At 53.1% G+C, this 23,415-nt stretch overlaps 5 protein-coding genes across 12 annotated transcripts; 3 read left to right on the top strand and 2 right to left on the bottom strand.

Moving 5' to 3' along the window:
• The first annotated feature begins 1,912 nt into the window (after positions 1–1,912).
• FBXW9 (F-box and WD repeat domain containing 9) lies at positions 1,913–7,751 on the top strand. The gene is made up of 10 exons (XM_037041905.1): positions 1,913–2,525; positions 3,713–3,852; positions 3,930–4,058; positions 5,449–5,561; positions 5,652–5,743; positions 6,579–6,727; positions 6,810–6,923; positions 7,051–7,140; positions 7,227–7,292; positions 7,375–7,751. The coding sequence occupies exons 1-10, from the start codon at positions 2,117–2,119 to the stop codon at positions 7,447–7,449; spliced, it is 1,377 nt and encodes a 458-aa protein (XP_036897800.1). The 5' UTR covers positions 1,913–2,116; the 3' UTR covers positions 7,450–7,751.
• Positions 7,752–8,270: 519 nt separating this feature from the next.
• GNG14 (G protein subunit gamma 14) lies at positions 8,271–11,703 on the bottom strand. Of its 6 annotated transcripts, none has more exons than XM_037041916.1 (4): positions 11,611–11,703; positions 11,161–11,235; positions 9,008–9,128; positions 8,271–8,613 (listed from the first exon to the last, which is right to left on the bottom strand). In XM_037041916.1, exon 4 carries the CDS (start codon positions 8,611–8,613, stop codon positions 8,314–8,316), a length of 300 nt encoding a protein of 99 aa, XP_036897811.1. In that variant the 5' UTR covers positions 9,008–9,128; positions 11,161–11,235; positions 11,611–11,703; the 3' UTR covers positions 8,271–8,313. The 6 variants fall into 6 exon arrangements, with proteins under 6 accessions (XP_036897811.1, XP_036897814.1, XP_036897813.1 ...); XM_037041919.1 differs by lacking the exon at positions 9,008–9,128 and having other exon boundaries at positions 8,271–8,439; positions 8,521–8,613; positions 11,611–11,629; XM_037041918.1 differs by lacking the exon at positions 9,008–9,128 and having other exon boundaries at positions 11,611–11,630.
• Positions 11,472–15,399, top strand: DHPS (deoxyhypusine synthase). 3 transcript variants are annotated; one of them, XM_037041906.1, is made up of 9 exons: positions 11,472–11,883; positions 12,502–12,666; positions 12,915–13,036; positions 13,123–13,219; positions 13,302–13,388; positions 13,931–14,036; positions 14,113–14,216; positions 14,993–15,118; positions 15,196–15,399. In XM_037041906.1, exons 1-9 carry the CDS (start codon positions 11,677–11,679, stop codon positions 15,289–15,291), a joined length of 1,110 nt encoding a protein of 369 aa, XP_036897801.1. In that variant the 5' UTR covers positions 11,472–11,676; the 3' UTR covers positions 15,292–15,399. The 3 variants fall into 3 exon arrangements, with proteins under 3 accessions (XP_036897801.1, XP_036897802.1, XP_036897803.1); XM_037041907.1 differs by lacking the exon at positions 11,472–11,883 and adding an exon at positions 12,294–12,377; XM_037041908.1 differs by lacking the exons at positions 11,472–11,883; positions 12,915–13,036 and having other exon boundaries at positions 12,591–12,666.
• Positions 15,289–19,670, bottom strand: WDR83 (WD repeat domain 83). Its single transcript, XM_037041911.1, has 9 exons — positions 19,302–19,670; positions 19,098–19,218; positions 18,911–19,016; positions 18,471–18,519; positions 18,254–18,380; positions 17,221–17,288; positions 17,022–17,130; positions 16,826–16,940; positions 15,289–15,593 (listed from the first exon to the last, which is right to left on the bottom strand). The coding sequence occupies exons 1-9, from the start codon at positions 19,402–19,404 to the stop codon at positions 15,444–15,446; spliced, it is 948 nt and encodes a 315-aa protein (XP_036897806.1). The 5' UTR covers positions 19,405–19,670; the 3' UTR covers positions 15,289–15,443.
• A 2-nt stretch (positions 19,671–19,672) lies between these two features.
• WDR83OS (WD repeat domain 83 opposite strand) lies at positions 19,673–21,083 on the top strand. The gene is made up of 4 exons (XM_037041920.1): positions 19,673–19,818; positions 19,941–20,046; positions 20,493–20,590; positions 20,683–21,083. The coding sequence occupies exons 1-4, from the start codon at positions 19,769–19,771 to the stop codon at positions 20,747–20,749; spliced, it is 321 nt and encodes a 106-aa protein (XP_036897815.1). The 5' UTR covers positions 19,673–19,768; the 3' UTR covers positions 20,750–21,083.
• Positions 21,084–23,415: the final 2,332 nt, after the last annotated feature.

Below are 23,415 nucleotides of genomic sequence, written 5' to 3' on the forward strand. Positions count from 1 at the left end.
ACTCCAGCAGGTCTCTGGAAGCCATTTGTAAAAAAAAAAAAAAAATTTAAATACCATTTAATTTTCTGATAATTCCAGTTCTTTGGAGCATCCTCTGCAGGGCCTTAAGGAGTATGGATGGATTGGCTGTCTGAGGGGTTTGGAAACGCCTCCACCCACTTTGGGGGTGGGGCTCCAAACACCTCCAGGGAAGTGGGAGCCTTGTTCGTCGTCTTCTCTTTCTTTTTTAACAAAGAAAACTATTTAATTTTTTAATTTATTTTTGGTTGATTTTTGCACAACGAAGTTGTAGCTTCTCAACCTTCTCTCCTGCCCAGGGCTGCGGACCCTGACCGGCTTCGATCCGCAGATCTGCCCATGTCCCTCCTCTCCCTTCATTTTCTTCCTCCTGTGGGCTCCAGGGTCTGTTCATTTGTTACCGCGCTGTGCTGGGGGTTGGCGCCGAGGTGGTGTGAGATTCCACTTGTGTAGAACTTTGTTGAGTAAAGATCAGTTTCTTGTGAACCTTGGTCTCCAATTGGCCTCCTGTGTCCTTGGCTTTGGCAGTAGAGATATTGAGGGAGGCTGTAAAAATGGGGGTGCACAGGACTCAGTAAGTAATTGGGGGAGTGGGGAAGGAAATAAGCAGTAACCAGGGACATTTCTTGGGACCCTAAGCATCAATTTTCTTTCCTGTAAAATGGTTAAGGTTAATGTGAAAGAAGATTAAATGTCAAATACATGTGGAGTGCATTATTACAACTCACTAAATGTCCTGAGCTCACTAAAGAAGAACCATTAGTGTTAGAGGCTAGGTTCAAGATCCCCACCTGCCTTAGACTAAACTGAGTGATAAGGGGCAAGGCCTTGCGGCACCTTCATCTTTAGCTGACTTCCACAACTGGATCACTGGGCATCTGACATTTTTATAGAAAGCTCAGCCCCTAGCACCAGGCCTGTGGGAAATATGTAAGATATTAGCAACAATTACTAGAACAAATGAGAAACTCCTCAGGATAAAATGTGGCAGCCTTAGTATGGCCTGGGGATCACCTACATCAACCTGGAAAAACAAATGACATGTCCCAAGTTTGTTCAAATGTGTACATTTTGGTGAGAGGGAACAATATAAACAATGACATGTCCCATAGAGAAAAGATACAGTGGACAGTGGGGAGAGAACATTGGGGAAGATGGGAGGTACTGTGGAAAGATGTTTGAACAAAGCCCTGTGGGTATAAGAGTCAGGCGGAGGGTACAAGCAATCTGTAGAGATTGCTTATGTGTTAACTGCCTGGCTCAAGTGACTTTCAGTAAGAGATCCTGGTTTTATCAGTATGGTTCAGAATATGGTTCCACTAAAGCCTCTGCAGGATAAGGGTGCATGTTTCTGGCTCCAGAAGGCAAGACGAGTTTGAATCATATTTCCCAGGCTGCAAACCCTGGAAAGGGTTTGCATTTCTGAGCTCAGTGTCAGTGGTGAAAGTTGACTTTCGGAGAGCCGTTTTTCTTTTTTCTTCTTCCAAACTATAAGAGAAAGTTTATTTAGAAGGTCACTGAGGTAGAAGTCAGCTGTAGGAAAAATGGGCCCCGAAAACAAGTTACACAGGCAAAAGAAGAAAGCAAGGGGTCCATTTTTCAAACCAGTAGAACAGCACTCCACCAGCGACCCTTAAACATGCAGGAACCCTGTCTTGACTTGGAAAGTGGTCCCTTACATGGGAAGGTTGTGGGTTCCGTTCCTGGTCAGCGCATATACCTAGGTTGCGGGTTCCATCCCCCTTCAGGGTGCACGGGGGAGGAAACGTGGATATTTCTCATATCAGTGATTTTCTCTCCCTTCCCCTCTCTCTAAAATCAGTAAGCATATCCTTGGGTGCTGAATAAAAACTAAATAAATTTTTAAAAAAATGCAGAACCAGGAATCTGCATTTTCTAGCCCTAGGCCCATACTGCTGAAGAACGGAGACCCTTGCAGGGAGCAGCAGTTAGTACCCGGCAAGTTTCCGCTCAGCCCCTTACTTCCGCCGGCACTGTAACGTCATCAGGCAGAGCCGAACCTGCCCTCGCGCTGCCTAGGAGACAGGACGCGGGGCCCGCAGCCCAAGAGGCGGCGGGCCGCGCCCACTTGGTCGCCATGGAGCTGCCCCCAGAGCTCCGCGAGGATCCCAGTTCTTGGGATGAAGACTCGGACCCGGAGCCAGAGTCCGACCCGGACGTGCAGGCTGAGGCTTACGTGGCCCGCGTGCTCAGTCCGCCGAAACTCGGACTGGCCCCCCTGCGCACCCCTCTGCTCTCCGCACCCGCCGCGTCCCCCGGCACCCTGGAGCCGCGGGCGGAGTCCAAGGGCCCGGCAGTGGGGGTCCCGGGCCTCCTGAATCTTCCCCCAGAGCTGCTGCTCCAGATCTGCGCCTACCTGGACGCTCGCCTCGTGCTCCACGTTCTGCCACGCGTGTGCCACGCGCTGCGCGACCTTGTGCGTGACCGTGTCACCTGGAGACTACGCGCGCAGCGCCGCCTTCGCGCACCTTATCCAGTGGTGGAAGGTGCGCACCCCCTGGGCCAGTCCGAGGTCAGGCTTGGGGCGGGGGGGGAGGGGGTATCTGATGTGCTGTGAGCACAGCCCCTAGGGCAGACTTCCTGGCTGTCCAGGGGCCTGAGGTGGTGCCAAAGTCCCTGAATTGTGAGTGGATCATGAGGTGGACACGAGGGGGGTCCTGAAGCTTTGAAATCCTACCCGGGGCCTGGGGTCCCTTGAACTGAGGATCCAGTGAGCCTCCGGCTTGGGTTCTGGTGGTGATACAAAGGCCCTGAACCCTGCCTGGGGGTTGCCGCGGGGACTTAAAAGTCTCAGGCTGTTGGAATTGCTTGGGGCTCAAAGTAAACCGAAGAATCCTTAGGTTCTGGGTCTAAATGCGGAAGCAGCAACTGGTGATGCCAAAGCCCCTCACCTCTAGAGCCCTGACCTAGGTGGGGGTGAGGTGGTGGCTTTGGTCTAGAGCCTGTAGGTAAGGTTTGAGCCAAAGGTAAGGTTTAGAGGTTGAGATCCCTGATGCCAGCAATCACAGATCCTCAAGCCCAGGGTCCTGGGATCTTAAGCAGGGGCTTGCGGTCCTTCCTCCTGTTCTCTAGGTGATTGGTCTCTGGGGGATAAGACAGCTTGGTGACCTTGAAGTGATGGGACTCTACTGAATAACTTGATAAACATAAATGCTTGGGCCCCATCCATGTCACAGTCTCTACACCTGGGGCTTAGATTCTGCATCTTGACAAGTCTCCCAGGTTTATAGATAGTAGTTTGAGAAACACTCTCCTGGGTCTGGTTCAGATGGCTGAGGCAGAAAGTCTTAGCTCCTGTACCCAGCCTGGGGGATTAGCCAGGGGTAAGGAAAAACTTGAACATTCTGAGGCTGCAATCCCCTAGAGTTGGGATGGGGATGAGGCCTGGGAAGGTGATCTTGAGGCTCCAGTTTCCAGAAACTGGGAAACTGGACCTGCTTCCAGTCCTACACTGCTTCGAAGGAGGAGTCCTAGACCTGCTTCGAAGGTAGATGGGGCAGTGGTCCCAAAGCCAGAGCCTGGGCCTTCTTGGGGTGGGGTGAGGGATCCAGATGGGAGCGTTTCTCCAAGTCCAGGGCTGGTTGGGCTCCCTGGGAACCAGAGGTGAGCTTGGAGAGCTGGCGTACGTAGCAGGATTCCCACCCACCTAAAACCCTGCTCATGGTTCCCACAGAGGAGGACTTTGACTGGCCGGCTGCCTGCATTGAGCTGGAGCAGCACTTGTCACGCTGGGCGGAGGATGGGCGTTGGGCTGAGTATTTCTGCCTGGCTGATGGGCACTTTGCATCCATTGACTCAGTGCTGCTGCTCCAGGTGAGATGGGTTTGGTGAGGGGCCAGGCAGGGGTGGGTCAGGGTGACCCTGAGTGTATCACCTCACTCCCCTCCCAGGGTGGGACGCTGTGTCTGTCAGGCTCCCGAGATCGAAATGTCAACCTGTGGGACCTGAGGCAGCTCGGGGTGGAACCCAGCCGGGTTCTGGTCAAGGCCCTGGGCACCCAGACGAACAGCACTCACAAGGTGAGGATGTAGAAAGCATGCGGTCATGTTGCCATGACTAAGGGTGCAGGTGTTAGCACCAGACCTCATGGATTAAAACCTTACTCTGCTATTGTTAGTGTGTGATTTTGGGGTGAGATGGATGACTTCTCTGGACCTAAGTTTCTACTTCTGTCTAGTGGTCAGAAAGGATGAGGATGAATGAGATGAACAGGCATTAAGAGCTTCACTCACCCCTGGCTGGTGTAGCTCAGTGAATTGAGCACGGGCCTGCAAACCACATGATCGCGGGTTGATTCTCAGTCAGGGCACATGCCTGGGTTGCAGGCCAGTTCCCGGCGGGGGACACACCAGAGGCAACCATACATTGATATTTCTCTCTCTCCTTCCTTTCCCCTCTAAAAATAAATAAAAAATAAAATCTTTAAAAAAAAAAAGAGCTTCACTCAGACTCGGATGCACAGTAGGTGCTTGAGAGATGTCAGGATGCCCCGAGAGTCCCCGGGCAGGGTGTGAGGAGGCTGCCCTTGGGGGTCAGCCAGCTCTGAGAATGACTGTCATCTCATGGGAGGCAGCAGTGGAGCAGCACCTCCACCAGTCAGTGAAGTGGTCTAGGCCTTGGAGCCAGGCTGTGGTGCTTCCTGGCTGGGTGACCTTGGGTGAGAAATGCAACCTGTCTGTGCCCTCATTTGTGGAACCGTATTTGTGCCCTCATTTTGAGGACACCGTACCATATCCTCCTCAGTGGGTTTGGTGAGGAATGTCAGCCTGTGTATATTATTTCCTAAGACAGGGACTTTCTTAAAAAGTTGATTTTTAGAGAGAGAGAAAGAGAAACAAACATCAATTTGTTGTTCCACTTATTGATGCATTCATTAATTGATTCTCGTATGTGTCCTGAACAGGGATCAAACCTGCAACCTTGGTGTATCAGGACAACACTCTAACTAGCTGAGCTACCCGGCCAGGGCTGGAGGCGTCATTTAAAAAAAAAGATTTTATTTATTTTTAGAGAGAGGGGAAGGGAGGGAGAAAGAAAGGGAAAGAAACATTGATGTGTAGTTGCCTCTCACACACCTACACTGGGGACCTGGCCCGCAACCCAGGTGTGTGCTCTAGACTGGGAATTGAACGAGTGACCCTTTGGTTTGCAGGCTGGCACTTAACGCATTCTTAATCATGTTTTCATGTGGCCTCAAACCATTGCTGGTTTGAGGAATGATTTAGGAATATTATTAGGTGTGGGGTAGGCATGTCCTGGTGTCCACAGTCAGACAGACATACAGACTTGAGCTCTAATCTCTACATGGTGCTGACTTGCTCTGTGTTCTTGGGTTGGTTAGCTCCCTCCTCTGACCCTCAATTTAGTTATCTGTGAAATGAGGACTGTCACATGGGTCTGATCCTACAGGGCTGGGTGTGGTCACTGGCAGCGTTGGACCACCGAGTGTGCTCTGGTTCCTGGGACAGCACGGTGAAGCTCTGGGACATAGCAGCTGACGGGCAGCAGTTTGGCGAGATAAAGTGTGAGGGGTCCTGGGGAGGGGGGTCGGGGAGGGGCGGAACAGGACACTGTCTGGCCACAGCCCAACCTCATGCTCCTTGTGTCCCCAGGGGCAAGGCAGCTGTACTGTGCCTTTCCTACCAGCCTGACATCCTGGTAACTGGCACCTATGACAAGAAGGTGACAGTCTACGACCCCAGAGGTGGGCCAGGGGCCTGAATTGGGGAGAGCAGGGCTGCCTGGGAGGGACCCCAGAATCATGCTGGGGAAGGAGGCACTTGGGCTTCACAGCATGGCTGGGGTGACAGTGACATAGGCAGATGCTAACCACTCAGAGTTCCTGTGGTTGGGGGGGGGGGCGCTGTGGGGGGGCGCTGTACCTCCATCTGGGTGGGGTGAGGGACATAGAGGGCACCCAGAGGAGGGGCCTCAGAGCCAGAATCTCAGAGACAGGCCCTGAGAATCCTGGCTCGCCCACTCCCTAGCTGTATGTCGCCAGTCAAGCTTGAAGTTCAGTTTTCCTGTCTGTAAAATCCAGATAATGACAACTCTAGCCCCATAGGGTTAATGGGAGGAGATGATAGTAAGAGCATTGGTGGATTAAATGTTAGTTTATATGAAATGCCTAGAACAAACATTGCCCAGCACATAAGCTTTTTGTTACTTTTTTTTTCTTATTTTGTGTCATTGAAGGGCCAGGGTGCCTTATCCAGGCAGAGCAGAGTGGTGGTAGGAGTGGAGGCAACTCTTCTGGCACTGGCCGGCATTTTATGTTGGGACTATCTTGTCTACTCTGTACTGAGAGGAGATGAGACAGGAGGTGGGGGCAGGGTGGGGTAGAGGCCTGGGGTCCTGGGAGGCCCAGATTCGGGGGAGCAGGAGAAGAGAGAGAGGTCATTCGTGAGTTGTGGGGTGGGGAGGGAAGCCAACCAAGGCTTTTGCCACAGAGGATAGGGGCCCTGTATCCTCTAGTAGGCTGGGGGGGCCCTTTGAGGGGTGCTGATGTCCCCCTTCTCCCTGGCTCATCACCCACAAAGTCGGCCCAGCCCTGCTGAAGAGCCGGCGGCTGCACTCGAGTGCGGTGCTGGCGTTGCTGGCAGATGACCGGCACATCATCTCGGGCAGTGAAGACCACACGCTCGTGGTGTTCGACCGCCGGGCCAACAGTGTCTTGCAGCGGCTGCAGGTGAGCCCTCCCCAGGGTCCCGAGGGACCAGGGCTGTGGCATGGCCCAGCCTGAGCTGCTCCACCCCATGCCCCTCCCACAGCTGGACTCCTACCTGCTCTGCATGTCCTACAAAGAGCCCCAGCTCTGGGCCGGTGACAACCAGGGTCTGCTGCACGTCTTCGCCAACCGGGAGGGCTGCTTCCAGCTTGTCCGGGTCTGTCAGGGCCCTTGGCCCTGTCCCATCCTTCCTGGCCTCCTCCCTATCTTTAGACTTCAGTGGTGGTGGGGGCCTGGCCTTAGGAGAGCCTTGCCTGAGTTTCACCTGTCCCTCCTTCTTGCAGTCCTTTGATGTGGGCCACAGGTCTCAGATCACAGGGATCAAACACTCGCTGGGGACCTTGTACACCACATCCACTGATAAGACCATCCGGGTGAGGCTCCAGAACAGGCCCCTTCCCATGCCACCCCCACTGGCTGGGAGCATACCTCTTGACCTTTGCCTGTTACCCCTCACCAGGTGCAAGTGCCTACAGATCCACCAAGGACCATCTGCACCCGGAGCCACCACAATGTGCTGAATGGGGTAAGGCCCTACCCCACATGTTCTGCCCCACATGCCCTGCTGGCTGCCCAGAGCGCCCCTGAGTCTTTATGTCCCTGTCCAGATCTGTGCTGAGGGCAACCTGGTGGTGGCTGCCTCTGGGGGCCTGTCATTGGAAGTCTGGAGGCTGCAGGCCTGAGAAGGCAGACGTGCGTGTGGATGTAGATTTGCCAGCCAGCAGAAAGGAAAGGCCTCTGTTCTTCGGAGGTGGGGAGCCCTCCCCTTTGCTGGTGCTGCTCCTGCTGTGTCCCACAGGCCTGGGGCACAAGGAGCCTAGGCCACTGCCAGTCCAGGTCCCTGGTCTGGGCCCCAAGCCAGGTGAGGTTGGTGTTCCAGCCCATCCAGGGAGCTGATGCCCATCCACAGATCCTGTTTAAGATTTGGACATCTGCTCTCCCTTGAGGACGAGGGGGAAATAAACCTGGCATACTGGTGCTATGACCTGGAGTGGTTCCTGCCTGGGACTGGGAGCTGGTGCATGGCAGCCTCTGCTGTGTCTGTCTGGGTGTGCCTGTGCCCACCTGAGTGCATTCCTGGGATCACATGTCTGTGTCCCTGGGGAGGTGGGCTGGCTGGCTATGTGTGTCATTATTGTAACCCCATCTGTGGCCGACTGCATACCTATGAGTGTGTGTGAGGAAGAGGAAGATTCTGGAGGATGTGGGCACCTACCTATCTATGACGACACCTCTGCGTGTGATGTGCGGACAGGCGTGATGTGTATGTGTAGTGTGCACTGGCATGTGGATAGGGACTATCCCTGGATGTGTCTGTGTAGAAGGAGAGGGGATCTGCTACGGCACCCACAGATTCCAGGCAGGGAGGGGTATGAGAGGTGTGTGCTCTTCCGTCGAGTACAAGGCATGTGTGTTTCTGTGGCAGTGACCCTGGAGTGGGCCAGGTGTCCCTGCCAGCCCGCAGCTCCCCTCTGCTCCCTACTGCAGCCCACCAAGCCCTGAGGAGCATTTACTTCATGTTTATTGAGTGGTCCTCGGGGCCAGTATCATAGGATGGCACAAGGCTTCTTGTCCTTGAAGGGGTTGGTGGCAGCTGGGATGCCCACCAGGAACGGGTCACTCTTGGCCTGCTCCATGCAGAACTGCAGCAGGTCAGAGGCTGCCTTGGACACCTGTAGACCAGCCCAGTTAGACCAACCTTGTCCTGTCCCTCTGCCCCTCCCCCAGACGTGTCCACCTGCCCCCAGCCTCACCTTCATTCGGTTAATGCCGGCCTCCATCCTCAGCTGCTCCACGGCCCGGCGGGCCTGCCCGATGTCACTGCTGATGGCTGCCTTGCTGGACATCTGGGGGAGGGTGAGCAGAACCATAGGCAGCAGGCTGAACGCCAGACCTGGGGTCTGAGGGCCACCTGAAGGCCCCCACACCTCCTCCCAGGGCCCTGGGGACTGTGGCATAGGGGTGGATGCTCCCCCTTTGTTAGAACCACGTACCTCAGATGAGGACTCTGGCAGACTCCTGGCTGCTCGTCTCCTGCAGCCTTGCTTTGCCTCCCTCCCCCACCTGCCTGGCCTCCCCAGCCTCCTCCTCCCCAACCCCTGCAGAGACTCTGAAGGCAGGACTCTTATGGAGTGAAATGTCACCAGTGACAGCAGCAGCAGCTGCTTTAGCCAAGGGGTTCCCTGCCCCAGGAGGCCCAGTTACATTGGTAGGAGTGTGGGGCCCTGGCCTCTCACTGACCTGCTTGCTCCCCTGCTAGGCAGCCCCAACACCCTCCTTTGCCAGCCCGTGTCCCCCAATGTGCAGAGTGTCCTTGGATTTGGGTGCAGCTCTGCCTCTCTTCTCCGTCTACATTCACTGCCTGGGATCCACAACACGGGTGACTCAGTCCACTCGCTTATGCTGATGGCTTCCTTTGCCCCATCCCAACCCCGTCCCTGACCTCAGATCTACCTGAAGACCCTCTGGCCTCCTTCATCCACCACACCCATTTCTCTAGTGTCTCTCACCTAACATGGCCAGAGCTGGGCTCTGGATTGCCTTTCCCTCTGGCCTTCTGCGTCTTTCACCACCATCCACCCAACTGCCCTGGCTCAAATCTCAAGCTCCTTTACTCCTCCTCTCTTTTCAGTATCCCCACATCTAATCCTTTCTTAAGAGCCAGCCGATCAACTTTCAAATTAGGTTCCCAGTCTGGTCACTTCTCTCCACCCCACACAGGTCCCACTCCATCTTTGCTCACTTGGACCAGTGCAGTCATCCTCACCCTGGTCTGTCCTGCCCTCCCGCAGCCACTGCCCCTACTTTCAAGGCAGGTGGTGGGAACTGTTGAAAAATAAATCAGAATATAACATGGATGAACCTTGAGGGCATTATGCTGAGTGAAGTAAGGCAGTCACAAAAGGACACATTTATGATTCCATTACATATGAAGTCCCTAGAGGAGCCAAATTAGTAGAGACAAAAAGTAAAGTGGTGGGTACCTTTTCCGCTGGGGCAGGGGGCTGAGGAGCTGGTGTTCCATAGGGACAGAGTTTGGGATGATGCACATATTCTGGAGGTGAATGGCGGTGATGGTTGCACACCACTGAATGTGCTTAATGCCACTGACCTGTCCACTAAAAAAGGTTAAGAGAGTGAATCTTATGTGGAGCCTCTCACTTTTTAAAATTCTCCAGAGTTTTCTCAGCCTCTTAGGATAAAACCCACCCTCCTTACTACAGCCCATAGGGTTCTGCCTGGTCTGCTACCTTCTGCTGGCTCTGAATTCATTGATCAACTTCTAGCTTTATTCCTCATGGATTATGCTGGTGCCCTTGTATGTGTTTCACTTCATTCATTCATTGTCTTTGCTGAGATCCCAATATGTGTCCAGCACTGCTCAGTGTAAGGGGATCGGCAGTGAAACCAGACAAAATCCTGTCCTCACAGAGTTTCCCTTCTAGTCAGACAAACAAGAGCAAACACAATGTATTAAGTGCTATGAAAGAACACAAGCAAGGTAAGGGCAAGAGTGAGTGATACGGGCAGGCCTCCTGGAGGAAGTGACATTTTGAACGGAGGCCCAGAAATTATTCCTCTGTTTGAAAAAACTGACAGAAGAGCACTTGGATTTCGGACCTATTTTGTAGGGAGAATTTGGCAGATGTGCTGGGGAGTAGGAGTAGGTTGTGAGACCGGGGCAGCCATCAAACTCAACTCCCCAGTTTTCAGCCTGGTTGGTGAGGCTGTTGCTGAGATGTGGAAGGCTGCAGCAGGACCTGGGTTAGGTGGAGAGAAGGCTGAAGTGGTGAATTTGAGATCCAAGTTGGAATTTCAAGGATTTCAAGAAGGATGTTTTGTTTCTTCAATTAAGTTGGCTCATTTCCAGCCTCAGGGCCTTTACACTGTTCTCCCTCTCAATGGTGGGCAGTGGGGAAATGGCCAACTCTCAGCACTCTCAGTGCTGAAGCACTCTCACTCTCAGTCCTTCCCCTCGGAAGGACCCTCAGTGCTTCTGCCTCCCCCCATAAAGGCCCCCCAAGTTCACATATGGGCCCTTTCTTAGCCTTCTGGCTTTGGTTGAAATGTCACCTCCTTGGTGTCCTTCCTCAATCCCCTGTCCCTCCAACTAATGCCACTGTTGTTAACTTTCTGTCTTCCCAATCAAACTGTGGGCTCCTGGAGGGCAGGGTCGGCATCTTGTTCACTGCTAAGTCTGTACCTAGGACAGAGCCCAATGTATGGTACAAGATGGACTCCGTAAATGTAGAGTGAATGATCAATGAGGTCCTCTCTGGACCAGACCCTGTACATAGGAGGACCCATGAGATACAGTCTTCACCCTTGAGGGTCTCACAGTCATGCCGGAAGGAAGGAGATGCCAGCCCTAGATCCCAGGGGAGATGCCTTACCCAGAGGAAGGTCAGGGAAGGCTGTCCCCGGGAAGACCAGCGTGTTATGCAGCATGTGGAGGCTCTGGAGACTTTCTAGGCACAGAAAAGGATCAATATTCTATTTGATGAGAGATGCTCAGTGACGGAAACTGACAGTTTCTGATGGATTCTATCCAAAGGCGACGTCTAAGAAGCCATTCTCCCCACGGGACAGAAACCAGTAGACAAGCGCCCTGCAGCGCGGCGGGTCTCCAGTAGGCGGCAATAAAAGTAGTGCTCTTTCTTCGTGTAAGGAGAGAGCGCACGAAAAGGAATGCCTCCGCAGTGTCCCTATTTCGGAACTAGCCACGCCCCGAACCACGGGGTATCGAACGAGTCACGTGACTAAAGCGGCTTCCGGTCTGCTCTAATTTTTTTTCCAAGCCCTATTTGCAGCACTCTCACAGAGAAGCGCGTGCCAGGGCTTACAGGGTTTCGAGGCCACAGCGGGTCTGGCTTGGAGTTGCTCTAATCTGAAGGCGCGGCCGCAGAAGCATGGAGGGTCCTTCCGAGGGGAAGGCGCCCGCGGCGGCCCTGGCCGCTGTGCTAAAGCACAGCTCCGCGCTGCCGTCGGAAAGCGTTCAGGTTCAGGGCTACGACTTCAACCGTGGCGTGGACTACCACGCGCTGCTGGGAGCCTTCGGCACCACTGGTTTCCAGGCTACCAACTTCGGGCGCGCGGTACATCAAATCAACGCCATGGTGAGGCCGGGGCGGGACTTCCTGGGTGCAGGGGGCGTGACCTCTAGTAGCACCAACGCGGTGCCCTACTTGGAAGGGCTGGGCTTCCCTGGGAGAAGAGGCGTGTCCTTTGCTGGGTCGATCCAATAGTCGGAGGGAGGTGGGTCTTACGTGCGGCGGGGGTTTCTGTGTTGGGGAGGGGAAGTTGCCCCTCCAGCAACGGCAATCTGATATCAAGAAGGGGTGGGGACTGACTTTAGATACGGGGCAGGTTATAGGTTGTGTTTGTATGGTAGAATCGGAGAGGCCTGGGGCTAGACCGTGCGGCTGTGAGAGGAATTGTAAGAAGAGCTAAGTTAGGGCCCGGCCTTGAATTTGCTCTTCCTAGGGGGAAGGGGACTGGATCCTGCAAAGGAGATGCTCTCTGGTTCCCAAGGGGGCAAAGCATGAGCGTGTGTCCTGAGAGCTGTGAAAGGGACAGAGGCTGCTCATGGGGCTCCCTTCCTTGGTTCCAGGTAGAAGTGGCCCCCTTTCTCCGAATGGGCAGGGCCTCAGGCAGAATCTGATTCTGAAAACCGGTGGGGTACTTGGGCTGGAGTTTGGGTCCAGAGGTTAATTTGACCCCGTTCTTACACATAGATAGAGAAGAAGCTGGAGCCTCTGCCAGAGGATGAAGACCAGCACACAGATCTGACCCAGAGCCGTCGCCCACTCACTGGCTGCACCATTTTCCTGGGCTACACATCCAACCTCATCAGTTCAGGCATTCGTGAGACCATCCGTTATCTCGTGCAGCACAACATGGTGGGGAGCAGAAGGAGCTGTGGCCTTGGCCTCTTTGCATATCAAGTGCAATAACATTATTGGTCATTTTAGTAAGAGAGAGAAAGAGAGAGAGATAGGTCAGTTTTAAGAAGAGGGACAGGGTTGAATTTTGTTTAGCAGCAGAGCTTCCTGCAAGGTTACTAGATGAGAGCTGGGAGTTAGAAGTCCTGCCCAGAATGAGGGCAAGGCCCTCCTTTCTGGGCCAACCGCACTGCCTGTGGCTGCAGGTGGATGTCTTGGTGACTACGGCAGGGGGCGTGGAGGAGGATCTCATCAAGTGCCTGGCACCCACATACCTGGGCGAGTTCAGCCTCAGGGGGAAGGAGCTACGTGAGAACGGGATTAACAGGTGGGGGGGGGTGTGGAGTGGTGTTGGGGTAGGGGAGCTGGGCCAAGGGTCCTGAGGCCTGATGCCTATCTGCCGCCTGTCCCCAGGATCGGGAACCTCCTGGTGCCCAATGACAATTACTGCAAGTTTGAGGACTGGCTGATGCCCATTCTGGACCAGATGGTGCTGGAGCAGAACACAGAGGTGGGGCTGAAATATTCTTGGGGGGCCAGCATGGTGGCAGTCAGGCAGGGCACTGCTGGCTGAAGCTGATATCCCCTCCTAGGATGTGAAGTGGACGCCTTCCAAAATGATTGCCCGGCTTGGAAAGGAGATCAACAACCCAGAGTCAGTGTATTACTGGGCCCAGAAGGTGAGGGGTTGGGTGGGGGCAAAGATGCCCATGTTAACTTGTCCCATCTTCATGGTCACCTGGGGAATCTCTACTGTTCTCATCAACTGCACTCTTAAATGAGGAATTTCAGAGAGGTTAGGCAGTTTGTCTGAGGTCACACAGCTATTGAGTGTGCCCGTCATATCCTGGCTTTACTCCAGGACCATCTAGGAACAGTTAGGGCAGTGCTTAGCAACCCCCCCGCCCCCACTCCGGGGCCTGTTGTAGGGTCTCCTGCTTCTCAGAGGCAATGAGATCCAGCAATTGGAAAAATAGTAGGAGCTGCCATTCTTTATATGCCAGGCATGGCCCTAAGTGTTTTGTGTGGATTTTCCTACGCATGCTTCCACATCTATGAGGGAGGTACTGTTGGTAGTGTCATTTTACAGTGAAAGGAACTGAAGCCCAAAGTTAAACACCCTGCCTAGAGTCAGGTGGAGAGGGAATGCTGCCGGAATGGGGACCAGGCTACCCTCACCAGGTTCTGACTCCTGCTACTGTCTTGTCCTGTTCTCCCTCAGAACCACATCCCTGTATTGAGCCCAGCGCTCACAGATGGTTCGCTGGGTGACATGATCTTTTTCCATTCTTACAAGAATCCGGGCCTGGTCCTGGACATCGTGGAGGGTGAGGTGCTGGGGCCAGAGGAGTGGGGGAGGATGGCTGGCTGGGTCCGGGACCTGACCATAGTGCTCTTCCCCAGACCTGAGACTCATCAACACCCAGGCCATCTTTGCAAAGCGCTCTGGCATGATCATCCTAGGTGGGGGCGTGATCAAGCACCACATTGCAAATGCCAACCTCATGGTGAGTGGGGACAGAGCAACTGGTACCTAGTGTGGGGATGGCACTTAGGCCTGCTACGCAGAGATGGTCTGTATGCTTGGTCTGTGCCACATCCTGGAGACACTGCCATGTTCTAAACAGGCCATGATTCCTGCTTTCCTGGGACTGATGTTTAAGTTGTGTGAGACAGCAAGTAGGTGGCAATTACTGCCTTGGAGAAAAATGAGTGATGTTAATAAGAAGGGGCACTTCATATTCCCCTTTCTGGGGAACGTGACCTGTGAGTAGATGCTTCCCTTGAGCCATGTGGTTGCCTGGAGGAAGGGTTCCTGGCAGAGGGAACAGCCAGTGTGAAGGCTCAGAGGTACTTAAAATAAGTCAAGGAACAGCTAAAATGCCTATGCAAGGGAGAGTGGGGGGTAAGATGAGGAGGTGGCAGGCAAGTCTTGCAGGGCCTTGAGGGCTCAGGGCCTTCAAGCTGCTGTAGGGGGAACAAATGAGGCCAGGACCAGGATGGGGACCAAGGTGGAGGAGGTGGTTGGGTTCCAGGATCTTCTGAAGGTAAGAGTTGGTGAGCAGATGTAGGAGCGCTGTTGCTACCTAGGAGGTAGGTCTGGGGAAACACTGTTCATCATTTTCCCAGTAACCCTCTAACCCCTCACTGCCCAGGTGTTGACTTAGGGCCCCTACTTGCAAGGGAGGGGCCTCCTTCATTTAGGACACGTGGCTCAGCCTCCCTAGCTGCAGTGCCATGTTTCCTGTGACTGGCTGACTGCCTACCCTGTTCCTTCCCACAGCGGAATGGGGCTGACTATGCTGTCTACATCAACACGGCCCAGGAATTTGATGGCTCTGACTCTGGTGCCCAGCCGGATGAAGCTGTCTCTTGGGGCAAGATCCGGGTGGATGCACAGCCTGTCAAGGTGAGGGCCAGCCAGCTGGCTGGGGTGTAGTCCCCAAATTGCTGCTTTGGGCCCCATTAACTGAGTCCCCTCTGCAGGTCTGTGCTGATGCCTCCCTGGTCTTCCCCCTGCTTGTGGCTGAAACCTTTGCTCAGAAGGCAGATGCCTTCATGCATGAGAAGAACAAGGACTGAGCTGTGACCCCGTGGAGGGCCCCTGACATTTATTAGTTTGCAGACCCAGCTTCTTCTCCATTCCTTGGTTTATGGCATGTCCAGAATAAATGGTCCCAGTGGTCCAGAGTCTGCATCTGAGTGTGTCCTTGGTGGTAGTGGGTTCCCTGGCTTCAGCCAGTACCACCCTCAGCTTCATAGGTCTCTTCCCGCCAGTAATGGATGTTGCCCCCCATAGCAGTCAGAAGGCAGGGCTCTGTTGGGTGGTAGGTCAGTGACTGCACCACACCAGGACCCACTTGCAAGGCCAGTGCCAGGACACCCTGTAGAACAAGAGGGAGGGGAGCAGTTATTAGTGAGCCCTGCCTACCCCAATATCCAGCCACCTGTTTCTAGTGCACAGGTGTCAAACACAAGGTCCTTGGGCTCAATCTTGCCTGGCATCTTGTTTCTAGGCAGCAGCACAGAGCTCCTTGCCCCTAGTTAAAAAGTAGTTACATTAACACAGTCCTAAAATTACATTCGGCCCTTTAAAGGCAATCACGAGGCTGATATGGCCCCCAGTAAAAATGAGTTTGACACCCCTGTTCTAGTGGCTTTCTAGTCACTGTAAACCTAGTCTGCCCCAAAACAAGCCCCTTAGTGGCTCTATACTCCCAGGTGCTCAGGCCAAACCCTTGAGTCTTTTCCACACCTCACATCCTTTTATCAGTGAATCTTGGTTCTGCCTGTAGACTGTGTCCAGAGGCCACCCATTCTTTCCACAGCCATGACCGTGCCGTGAGCCAGTTGTTTCTGGCTTTCAGCTTCCTTCCATCCCTCCCATGGGGGATCTGCCCGTCCAGTTGGCAACATCAGTGCCTGTACGTCCTTCATCAACTTGCAGACACACTTCCACATACAGTCTCTTAAGCAGGCCACGGTTCCAGTTTTTACCTTGAAATGTCCCCTCATGTACCCTTCCTTTGTTGTGACCTCTGGTGTACGGAACTCTCAAGAAGCAGGCAGAATGCTGGCACTTTCTTAGTTTCCTGAGAGCTAACCCATTGAGTCCCCAGGGTCCCCCAGTTCCTTCCATCCTCTTAGGGAACTTACATTCCCTGGCCAACAAGCCCCAGCACCCGTATCTCCTTCCATGAGGCTCTCCAGCTCTGGTTCCATTAAGTCTAGCCAGTGTGTTCTCAGCCCCCTGCCACCACCAGGCTGGGATGCATCAGGATGGGGCTCATCTCCCCTAGGGTCAGTCACCACCATTGGCTCCCCCTCAGGGCCAGTCCCAGTAGGTCAGTCTGGCACTGGTGGTCCCTGCCTGACCTGGATCGCACGGCTGCCACAGCCATCCTAAAGTGCTATTTCCTGACCAATGTGTGCCATACCTCCAAGCCTTAGCATATACTGTTCCCTTTGCCAGGAAAGCCCTTCTTATCTTCTCATTCACTCCTTCCAGCCCCTAGTTCTAATAGCACTCTCTTTTTCAGGTCTGGGAGTGACTGAGGTAAGGACAAAGGGGGACAGGGCAGGTGCTCTGGTGTAGTGTGGAGGTGGGGAGGCTCACCTCTACTAGATCCCAAAAGAACACCTTTCCATCCTCGGAGCAGCTGACCACATGTGTGTCACGCTCGCTCAGGCAGCAGTCCAGCTTGTACTCCTGGTTCTTATGGCCTGTGTACCTGGGGGTGGGTGGGATCAGTGGGCTTGGGACTTACCAAGGGCAGAGGTGGGGGGAGGGGCCCCATACCCCAAGCACTCACTGCCCTAGCAGCTCCCCTGTGTCCTTGTCTAGAAGTCTCAATGTGGAGTCCAGGGTGGACACCAGGGTGCACTGCCCGTCCCGGCTGAAGCAGGTGCAAGTGATGGGGCCTGGGGGGAGGGGTGGGTAGGCAGATGAGTCTGGGGCCCCCTTTGCTGCCCCTACCTCCCCCCGACCTCCCATAGCCTGGCCATACTCACTGCCCACGTAGTCTGAGAAGAGCTGACCCATCCTTAGGTCATAGCGCCTCAGCCGACCATCCACAGAGCTGTAAGACAGGGTGGATCCAGCTGAAGCCTCAACTGGGACCAGTGGTTCATGGCTCTGGAAACTCAGTGTTACCATACCCTTCTACCTGGTCAGGGCCCTAAAGACATGGCTAAGCCTGTCTCTCCCATACCCCCTCACTGTCATACTCCCTCTCAGGGCTGGCCATGGAAAACATGCATTCAAGTGAACGCATGAGTGGACTTCTGAGGCACTGGCTTTCAGATTCAGACCCAGGGGCCAATCAGGAATTACTTTATCTGTTTCTGATAGGTACCAAGCATCCTCTCTGGGCCAGATGCTGTAGTGGGAAGGGTGGGCTTGGGACACAGATTCAGTGAAGTCAGGAGAAATTTCTGGAGCCTCAATGACTGAGGGTAACCTATGAAGGCCTCCCCAAGGAGGGTGATATCTGAACTTGGACTTGAAGGACAAGCAGAAGCCAACCTCTTGGGGTTGAAGCGGAGATGTGTGAGAACAAGGCAAGTCAACAGGCTGGGCAGCCCGATCTCCCCCCACGTTGGGAATGGCATTCCCTCGGGTGTGGCAACACTTGAGCAGTGATGCATGGGAACTGTTTTTTTTTTTTTTTTTTAACTGTCTTCTGCAGCTAGAATATCAATCCTATAAGGTCAGGGATTTTTCCTCATTTCCCTGTCTTATTCCCTGCTATACTGCTCTTTGACAAAAAAGAGTGGCCCGCAGGAAGTACCTAAACAGACTTCAAAAAAGTAGTAGCAGGTCAGTCTAGGTAGAGAAAGAGCAATTGCAACACTCCTGGGGTGGGAGCATGTTTGTCATATTTACTTGAAAGGAGGCTGGGAATAAAAGCTGAGAGGGCAGTTGGGATCAGACTGCACAGGGCCTTGGGGACCTCAGTGAGGAGAGTAGACATTAATCTAGGCACAGAGGCAGCTATGATCCCCAGTGGCACCTGAGGAAAAGCAATGCCCTGGTTCCACTCACCCTGCCAGAACCTCATGGTCTGACACCTTCACACTGGATACACCATCCTTGGCTTCGTCCAGCTTCTGCACTGGGTCAGGCCTCCGAGAACGGCAGTCCCAGCAGCGGATAGTGGAATCGATAGAGCCTGTGAGGCCAGTGTGAAGGTGAGGTCAGATCTGGGGAGTCAAGGGGGAGCACCCTAGGCTCCCCTGCCGTAGGCACTAACTACACTTACCGGACAGGATGACCGTGGCTTCTTCATTAAACTGCACCGTGTTTACCTTCTGAAAAACAGGAAACGCCCTCAGAGAAAGACATTGCTCCGGGATCCCCTCTCTGCCTTATACAGGTCTCATATCGGAAACTAAGGTTTCGGAACAGTACTCGCTTGGGTGTAACCTTATCATTGTCCTCCGTGGACTACTTCCTGTTTCCCACTTCCGGGCTCAATGTTTCAGTTTTTGTAGATAATGGTGGGAATACTGGAAGCTGGATTTTGGAGGATTGAGATAAAGGCAGGGTTCCCAGTGCAGATTAAAGTGAGGACAAACGCTAGAAGTAAAAGACGTGAAAGATTTCACCGCTACGAGGTTAGGTGAATGAATGCCCTGTAATTGGGGTGGCATAAGCATCACCATCCATGCTCTAGTGAGGCCTCGTTTTGCTTGTACTCACCCCTGCGTGACCCCGGAATTTACGCACGACCTGCCCTGATGCCACATCCCACAGCACCACCGCCTTGTCCCCGCCGCCAGAGCAGAGACTGCTATTGTCAAAGGAGCTAGAGGGGAGAGGAGGGGAGGTCAGCGTCGAACTCCGATCCCCGCCTCAACGTCCCCATTCCGGCCTGGCCCCGGCTCACCCGGCCGCGTCCAGCACCTCGTAGCCGTGGCCACTGTACGTCCGCAGCAGTGTCCCCCGTAGCGGGTTCCACAGCTTCAGGGTCTTGTCGCTGCCGCAAGTCAGGCAGTAATTGCCATCCACTAGGGAATAGCACGCGAGGGTTACCGGGCAGCCAACCTCAGGAAGCGGGAGGCAAAGTCAGAATTAAGATGACGTTGCTCACCATTAAAGCGCACGGCTCGCACTGCTCCCTGCCCGCAGTCCAGCGTCTTCAACCGTTTCTGCGGCAGCTCCGGGCCCCGCGGCTTTGGCTCCGGGAAAGACATAGCTCTGGGATCCCTTCCTCGCTGCCTTGTATCGGTCTGTACTAAGGTTTCCGAACCTTATTGGCTGTAACTTTATTATTGTCCTTCGTGGACTACTTCCTGTTTCCCACTTTGGCTTTTTGGAGATAATGTGAGGAATATGGAACGCTGATACTAGGCTAAAGGTTTCTTCCCCTACCTCCTGCTTCCATTAAACGTTGTTGCCTTCTTCTAATTCTCCATCTTCTGACTGGAGGAGTCCTGGCCTCCCGCCGCTAGGAACAGAAGCGCGAGGGCTGCGGGTGTTACTGTAAAAAATCACCCTCTATTTCCGCACCGGAAGGGGCAACTCCCGCAGCGGAAGAGGCGTGATCTTCGCCTGGCTATGTCTACAAACAATATGTCTGACCCACGGAGGCCAAATAAAGTGCTGAGGTGAGGACCCTAGCATCATGGGAAAGTGGTTCGGGTTGTGGGTCGGGACCTAGAGAAGCGCTTGTTCATCCTGGGGGCAGGACACGAGTGCCTTTGACCTGGGTCGTGCGATCGTGCCGCAGGTACAAGCCTCCGCCGAGCGAATGTAACCCGGCTTTGGACGACCCGACGCCGGACTACATGAACCTGCTCGGCATGATCTTCAGCATGTGCGGTCTCATGCTCAAGGTGGGCAGGGCTGCGTATCTCCGCCCGGCTGCGAGGCCGGGGGCGGATTCGTAATGAGGTGGGGCGGGCGCTGAGGGGGCGAGGCTGGCGTGAGGTTGGGTGGAGAAAGCCAGAGCCTTGGGGAAAACCAGGGATCCAGGTTAGAGTGGGTGTGTGGGAAGTTGATGTAAGGGTGCGACCAGACTCTAAAGTAACTTGGAAGGGATAGTGGAGAAAAGGTGGGGTGCTTAGCATGATGGGGTATGTAAAAGGCTAGCAGTCTTTTTAGGTCTGAGGGAAATCTGTACCTCGAGTAGGCTCTGGGTAGATGGGACTGAGGATCTCCTGGGGCGTGGGGGACAAGGTTCAAGCTGCACCAGTTGGAGTCAGTGTGTTGGAAATCCGTGCGTGGGAATGCCCCTTTTCTTCCACCGACCTAACCAGGCCATCCACCCGCCTTTCCCCAGCTGAAGTGGTGTGCTTGGGTTGCTGTCTACTGCTCCTTCATCAGCTTCGCCAACTCCCGGAGCTCTGAGGACACTAAGCAAATGATGAGTAGCTTCATGTGAGGCTGGGCCTGGAGAAGGAGGGACTCCTGATAAGGGGAGGGAGGACCCAAGCTTTCTCATCCTGACTGACACCTCTCTCCGGTCCCAGGCTGTCCATTTCTGCCGTGGTGATGTCGTACCTGCAGAACCCTCAGCCCATGACACCTCCTTGGTGATGTCAGCCTAGAGGGGTCACATCCTGGACCCCTCTGTACACCTCTTTCCAGGGTTGATCCTTGGCTGCTCCTATCCTCAGCTGCTGGCTGTCCTGGGCTCCCCTGGGTGAGATAGTCGCAGGGCCCACAGCTGGATGGAAGAAACCTGGACTTTTCCTGCCAGTCCCACTTCTGCTGGGGCAGAGAGGGGAATACCCTGGGCCTACTGCTCCTACCTTCCTTTCCCACTCCGCCTGCTGCTGGGGGAGAACCTGTCCATGTTTCTAGATGTATCCACTCCTTTTCTTGTTGAAACCAGTTAATAATAAAGTTTTGCATTCTGGGTGTTCTCTGAGACTTCTCCTGTGCATTGTGGGTGCTGTCCTAGAAGGTCTTCAGTTCCTTTACTTAGGCCTGTAGTGAGGTCCCAGGCTGGAGCCTTCTGGTGTTTCACTTGCTTACTTACAGGCTTCCTGCCTTAAGTCAGCTGTTGGAGATAATACAGTCAACCCTCTTCTGACAACTGAGCAGATGGCCTGCTGACCTTAGGAATCTGGGCTTTGACTTTTTATTAGAGAAATGAGATAATGTTAGTGAGCTAGATGGACTGGTAGGGAATCAGAAAGGCATGAAAGATTGAGTCCTCCCCTGCTGTGGAGGAGAGACTGGATTGCTGCCAGACGGAGAACAGGACCTGGGCTAGAAGGAGGAGATTACTACTGTAAAACCCCCTTAAACTGTGTGATTGTATTTTTTTAATATTTTATTTATTTATCTTTAGAGGGGGAGGGAAGGAGAGAGGAAGAGAAACATTAATGTATGGTTGCTTTTTGTGCATCCCCTGCTGGGAACTGGTCCCTGCCGGGAACTGGCCTGCAACCCAGGCATGTGCCCTGACTGGGAATCGAACCGCGATCGTCTGGTTCGCAGGCCCGGGCTCAAACTTACTGAGCCAGGGCTGTGTGATTGTATTTGATGTTTATTCTGACACAAGTCAACACCCCTCTCTTGCCTCCTGCTATATGCTGGTTCTTTGAAAAGGTTGTCCTGACCTGGTCAAGCATGTGAAGTAAATTCTCATACCTGGTAGCATTCATGTACCAGTACATATGACTGTTCCTCTCTTTTGTCTATACAATTCATTGGCACCTGCCAAACGTCATGGGAATTGATTTCAACTTGCAGCCACTTAAGACACACCTCTATGTCAGTTTCCCTTAAACTATTAATTACCAGAGTGCAGTGGCAGCTTCTTTCATTGGTCTTTCTCCACCTTGTGCTGCTTATGGAGGTAGATTCTCAATCTTGGGGCTTTCCCTTGAGTTTGCATGTACTAAAAATTGGCCAGCCAGCCAGGAGAACAAAGAAATGGCCTTTGGGAAAGGGGATCAATCTGGCTTGTCGACCTCTATGTGGAGGGGTGGCTTGTATGTTAGATACATGTGGGCTGAAATAATAATACAGGGATGCTCTAAAAATGCTGGCTGTTTTTATGTACGTCTTTAAGGAACTGCACTGCAGCGAGGCAGGAAAAGTTACAGCAGCAACTATAGGCTGGTCATAGATGCCCACCTGGAGACAAAAGGGCTTAGAACATTAGAGGAAGAACTGAAACTGGAAAAATAGTAGAATGTCCAGAATTCTGTTCACATCAGGACTGGGTGATAAAGGTGGGGGACGGAGCAGGGAGGAAGGTCCTTTGAACGGATCCCACCCTTTTTTGGAAGCCATGAGGTCTCTGCACCTGTATGTTCGTGTGTGTCTATGTTTGTGTTATGTTTGGGTGTTATTTTCTAGTTCCAAATGGTATTGTTGACTTATAAAAGAGCTATGTTTAATTGGTTTAAAGAAATTAAATGCTTATATAAATTAAGGATTGGGTATTCTAAAGTTCTCAGAGATTCAGAAACCTGAATGCTTTTCAGAATCACATGATCTGGGGAAATATTTGATATTAAAGCTAGTTTAAGTATATTGGTTTAATTAAAACAGACATCTCTTTAGAGTTATCATAGTTAAATTTGATGCCCTCATTTTATCTAGGCTTATAAATTTGTCCGCAAAACTAATAACAATATGGGCTGCATTAAAAAAAGAATATGGGCTGATTTTGTCTAAAATCTCATGAAGTTTTTGTGGGCAAACCTAAATGTAATTGTTAAGAACTAATAACTCAGCCCTTGCTGGTGTGACTCGGTTGGGTGTTGTTCTGCAAAACAAAGCGTTGCCAATTTGATTCTAGGTCAGGGCACATGCCTGAGTTGTGGGTTTGATGCATGGGAGGCATCAAATGCCTTGGTAAAAATACACACTTTAGACCTGGCTGGTGTGGCTCAGTGGATTGAGTGCCAGCCTCATTCAAAGGCTGCTGGTTCAGCAAAGGGTTGCTGAACCAAAGGATTGCTGGTTCAATTCCCAGTCAGCACACATGCCTGGGTTGTGGGCCAGGTTCCTGGTAGGGGGCACATGAGAGGCAACCACACACTNGCGTTGCCAATTTGATTCTAGGTCAGGGCACATGCCTGAGTTGTGGGTTTGATGCATGGGAGGCATCAAATGCCTTGGTAAAAATACACACTTTAGACCTGGCTGGTGTGGCTCAGTGGATTGAGTGCCAGCCTCATTCAAAGGCTGCTGGTTCAGCAAAGGGTTGCTGAACCAAAGGGTTGCTGGTTCAATTCCCAGTC

The sequence above is a fragment of the Sturnira hondurensis genome, unplaced genomic scaffold (assembly GCF_014824575.4).
Source record: "Sturnira hondurensis isolate 20B ecotype Veracruz unplaced genomic scaffold, ASM1482457v3 Scaffold0003213, whole genome shotgun sequence".
Classification (NCBI taxonomy): Eukaryota; Metazoa; Chordata; class Mammalia; order Chiroptera; family Phyllostomidae; genus Sturnira; species Sturnira hondurensis.

What these genes read in the sequence shown, in the direction of transcription:
- FBXW9 (XM_037041905.1), top strand. Translation starts at nt 2,117, where the DNA reads ATGGAGCTGCCCCCAGAGCTCCGCGAGGATCCCAGTTCTTGGGATGAA. An exon ending in ACTCAGTGCTGCTGCTCCAG is followed by an intron (nt 3,853 to 3,929) that starts GTGAGATGGGTT and finishes CTCCCCTCCCAG; the next exon opens with GGTGGGACGCTGTGTCTGTC. An exon ending in CCACTGATAAGACCATCCGG is followed by an intron (nt 7,141 to 7,226) that starts GTGAGGCTCCAG and finishes ACCCCTCACCAG; the next exon opens with GTGCAAGTGCCTACAGATCC.
- DHPS (XM_037041906.1), top strand. Translation starts at nt 11,677, where the DNA reads ATGGAGGGTCCTTCCGAGGGGAAGGCGCCCGCGGCGGCCCTGGCCGCT. An exon ending in ATCTCGTGCAGCACAACATG is followed by an intron (nt 12,667 to 12,914) that starts GTGGGGAGCAGA and finishes CTGTGGCTGCAG; the next exon opens with GTGGATGTCTTGGTGACTAC. An exon ending in TGCTGGAGCAGAACACAGAG is followed by an intron (nt 13,220 to 13,301) that starts GTGGGGCTGAAA and finishes ATCCCCTCCTAG; the next exon opens with GATGTGAAGTGGACGCCTTC.
- WDR83OS (XM_037041920.1), top strand. Translation starts at nt 19,769, where the DNA reads ATGTCTACAAACAATATGTCTGACCCACGGAGGCCAAATAAAGTGCTG. An exon ending in AGGCCAAATAAAGTGCTGAG is followed by an intron (nt 19,819 to 19,940) that starts GTGAGGACCCTA and finishes ATCGTGCCGCAG; the next exon opens with GTACAAGCCTCCGCCGAGCG. An exon ending in CAAATGATGAGTAGCTTCAT is followed by an intron (nt 20,591 to 20,682) that starts GTGAGGCTGGGC and finishes CTCCGGTCCCAG; the next exon opens with GCTGTCCATTTCTGCCGTGG.
- GNG14 (XM_037041914.1), bottom strand. Translation starts at nt 8,724, where the DNA reads ATGCCACAGTCCCCAGGGCCCTGGGAGGAGGTGTGGGGGCCTTCAGGT. An exon ending in CCGGCATTAACCGAATGAAG is followed by an intron (nt 8,440 to 8,520) that starts GTGAGGCTGGGG and finishes GCTGGTCTACAG; the next exon opens with GTGTCCAAGGCAGCCTCTGA.
- WDR83 (XM_037041911.1), bottom strand. Translation starts at nt 19,404, where the DNA reads ATGTCTTTCCCGGAGCCAAAGCCGCGGGGCCCGGAGCTGCCGCAGAAA. An exon ending in GAGGTGCTGGACGCGGCCGG is followed by an intron (nt 19,017 to 19,097) that starts GTGAGCCGGGGC and finishes TCTCCCCTCTAG; the next exon opens with CTCCTTTGACAATAGCAGTC. An exon ending in GACCATGAGGTTCTGGCAGG is followed by an intron (nt 17,289 to 18,253) that starts GTGAGTGGAACC and finishes CCTGTCTTACAG; the next exon opens with CTCTGTGGATGGTCGGCTGA.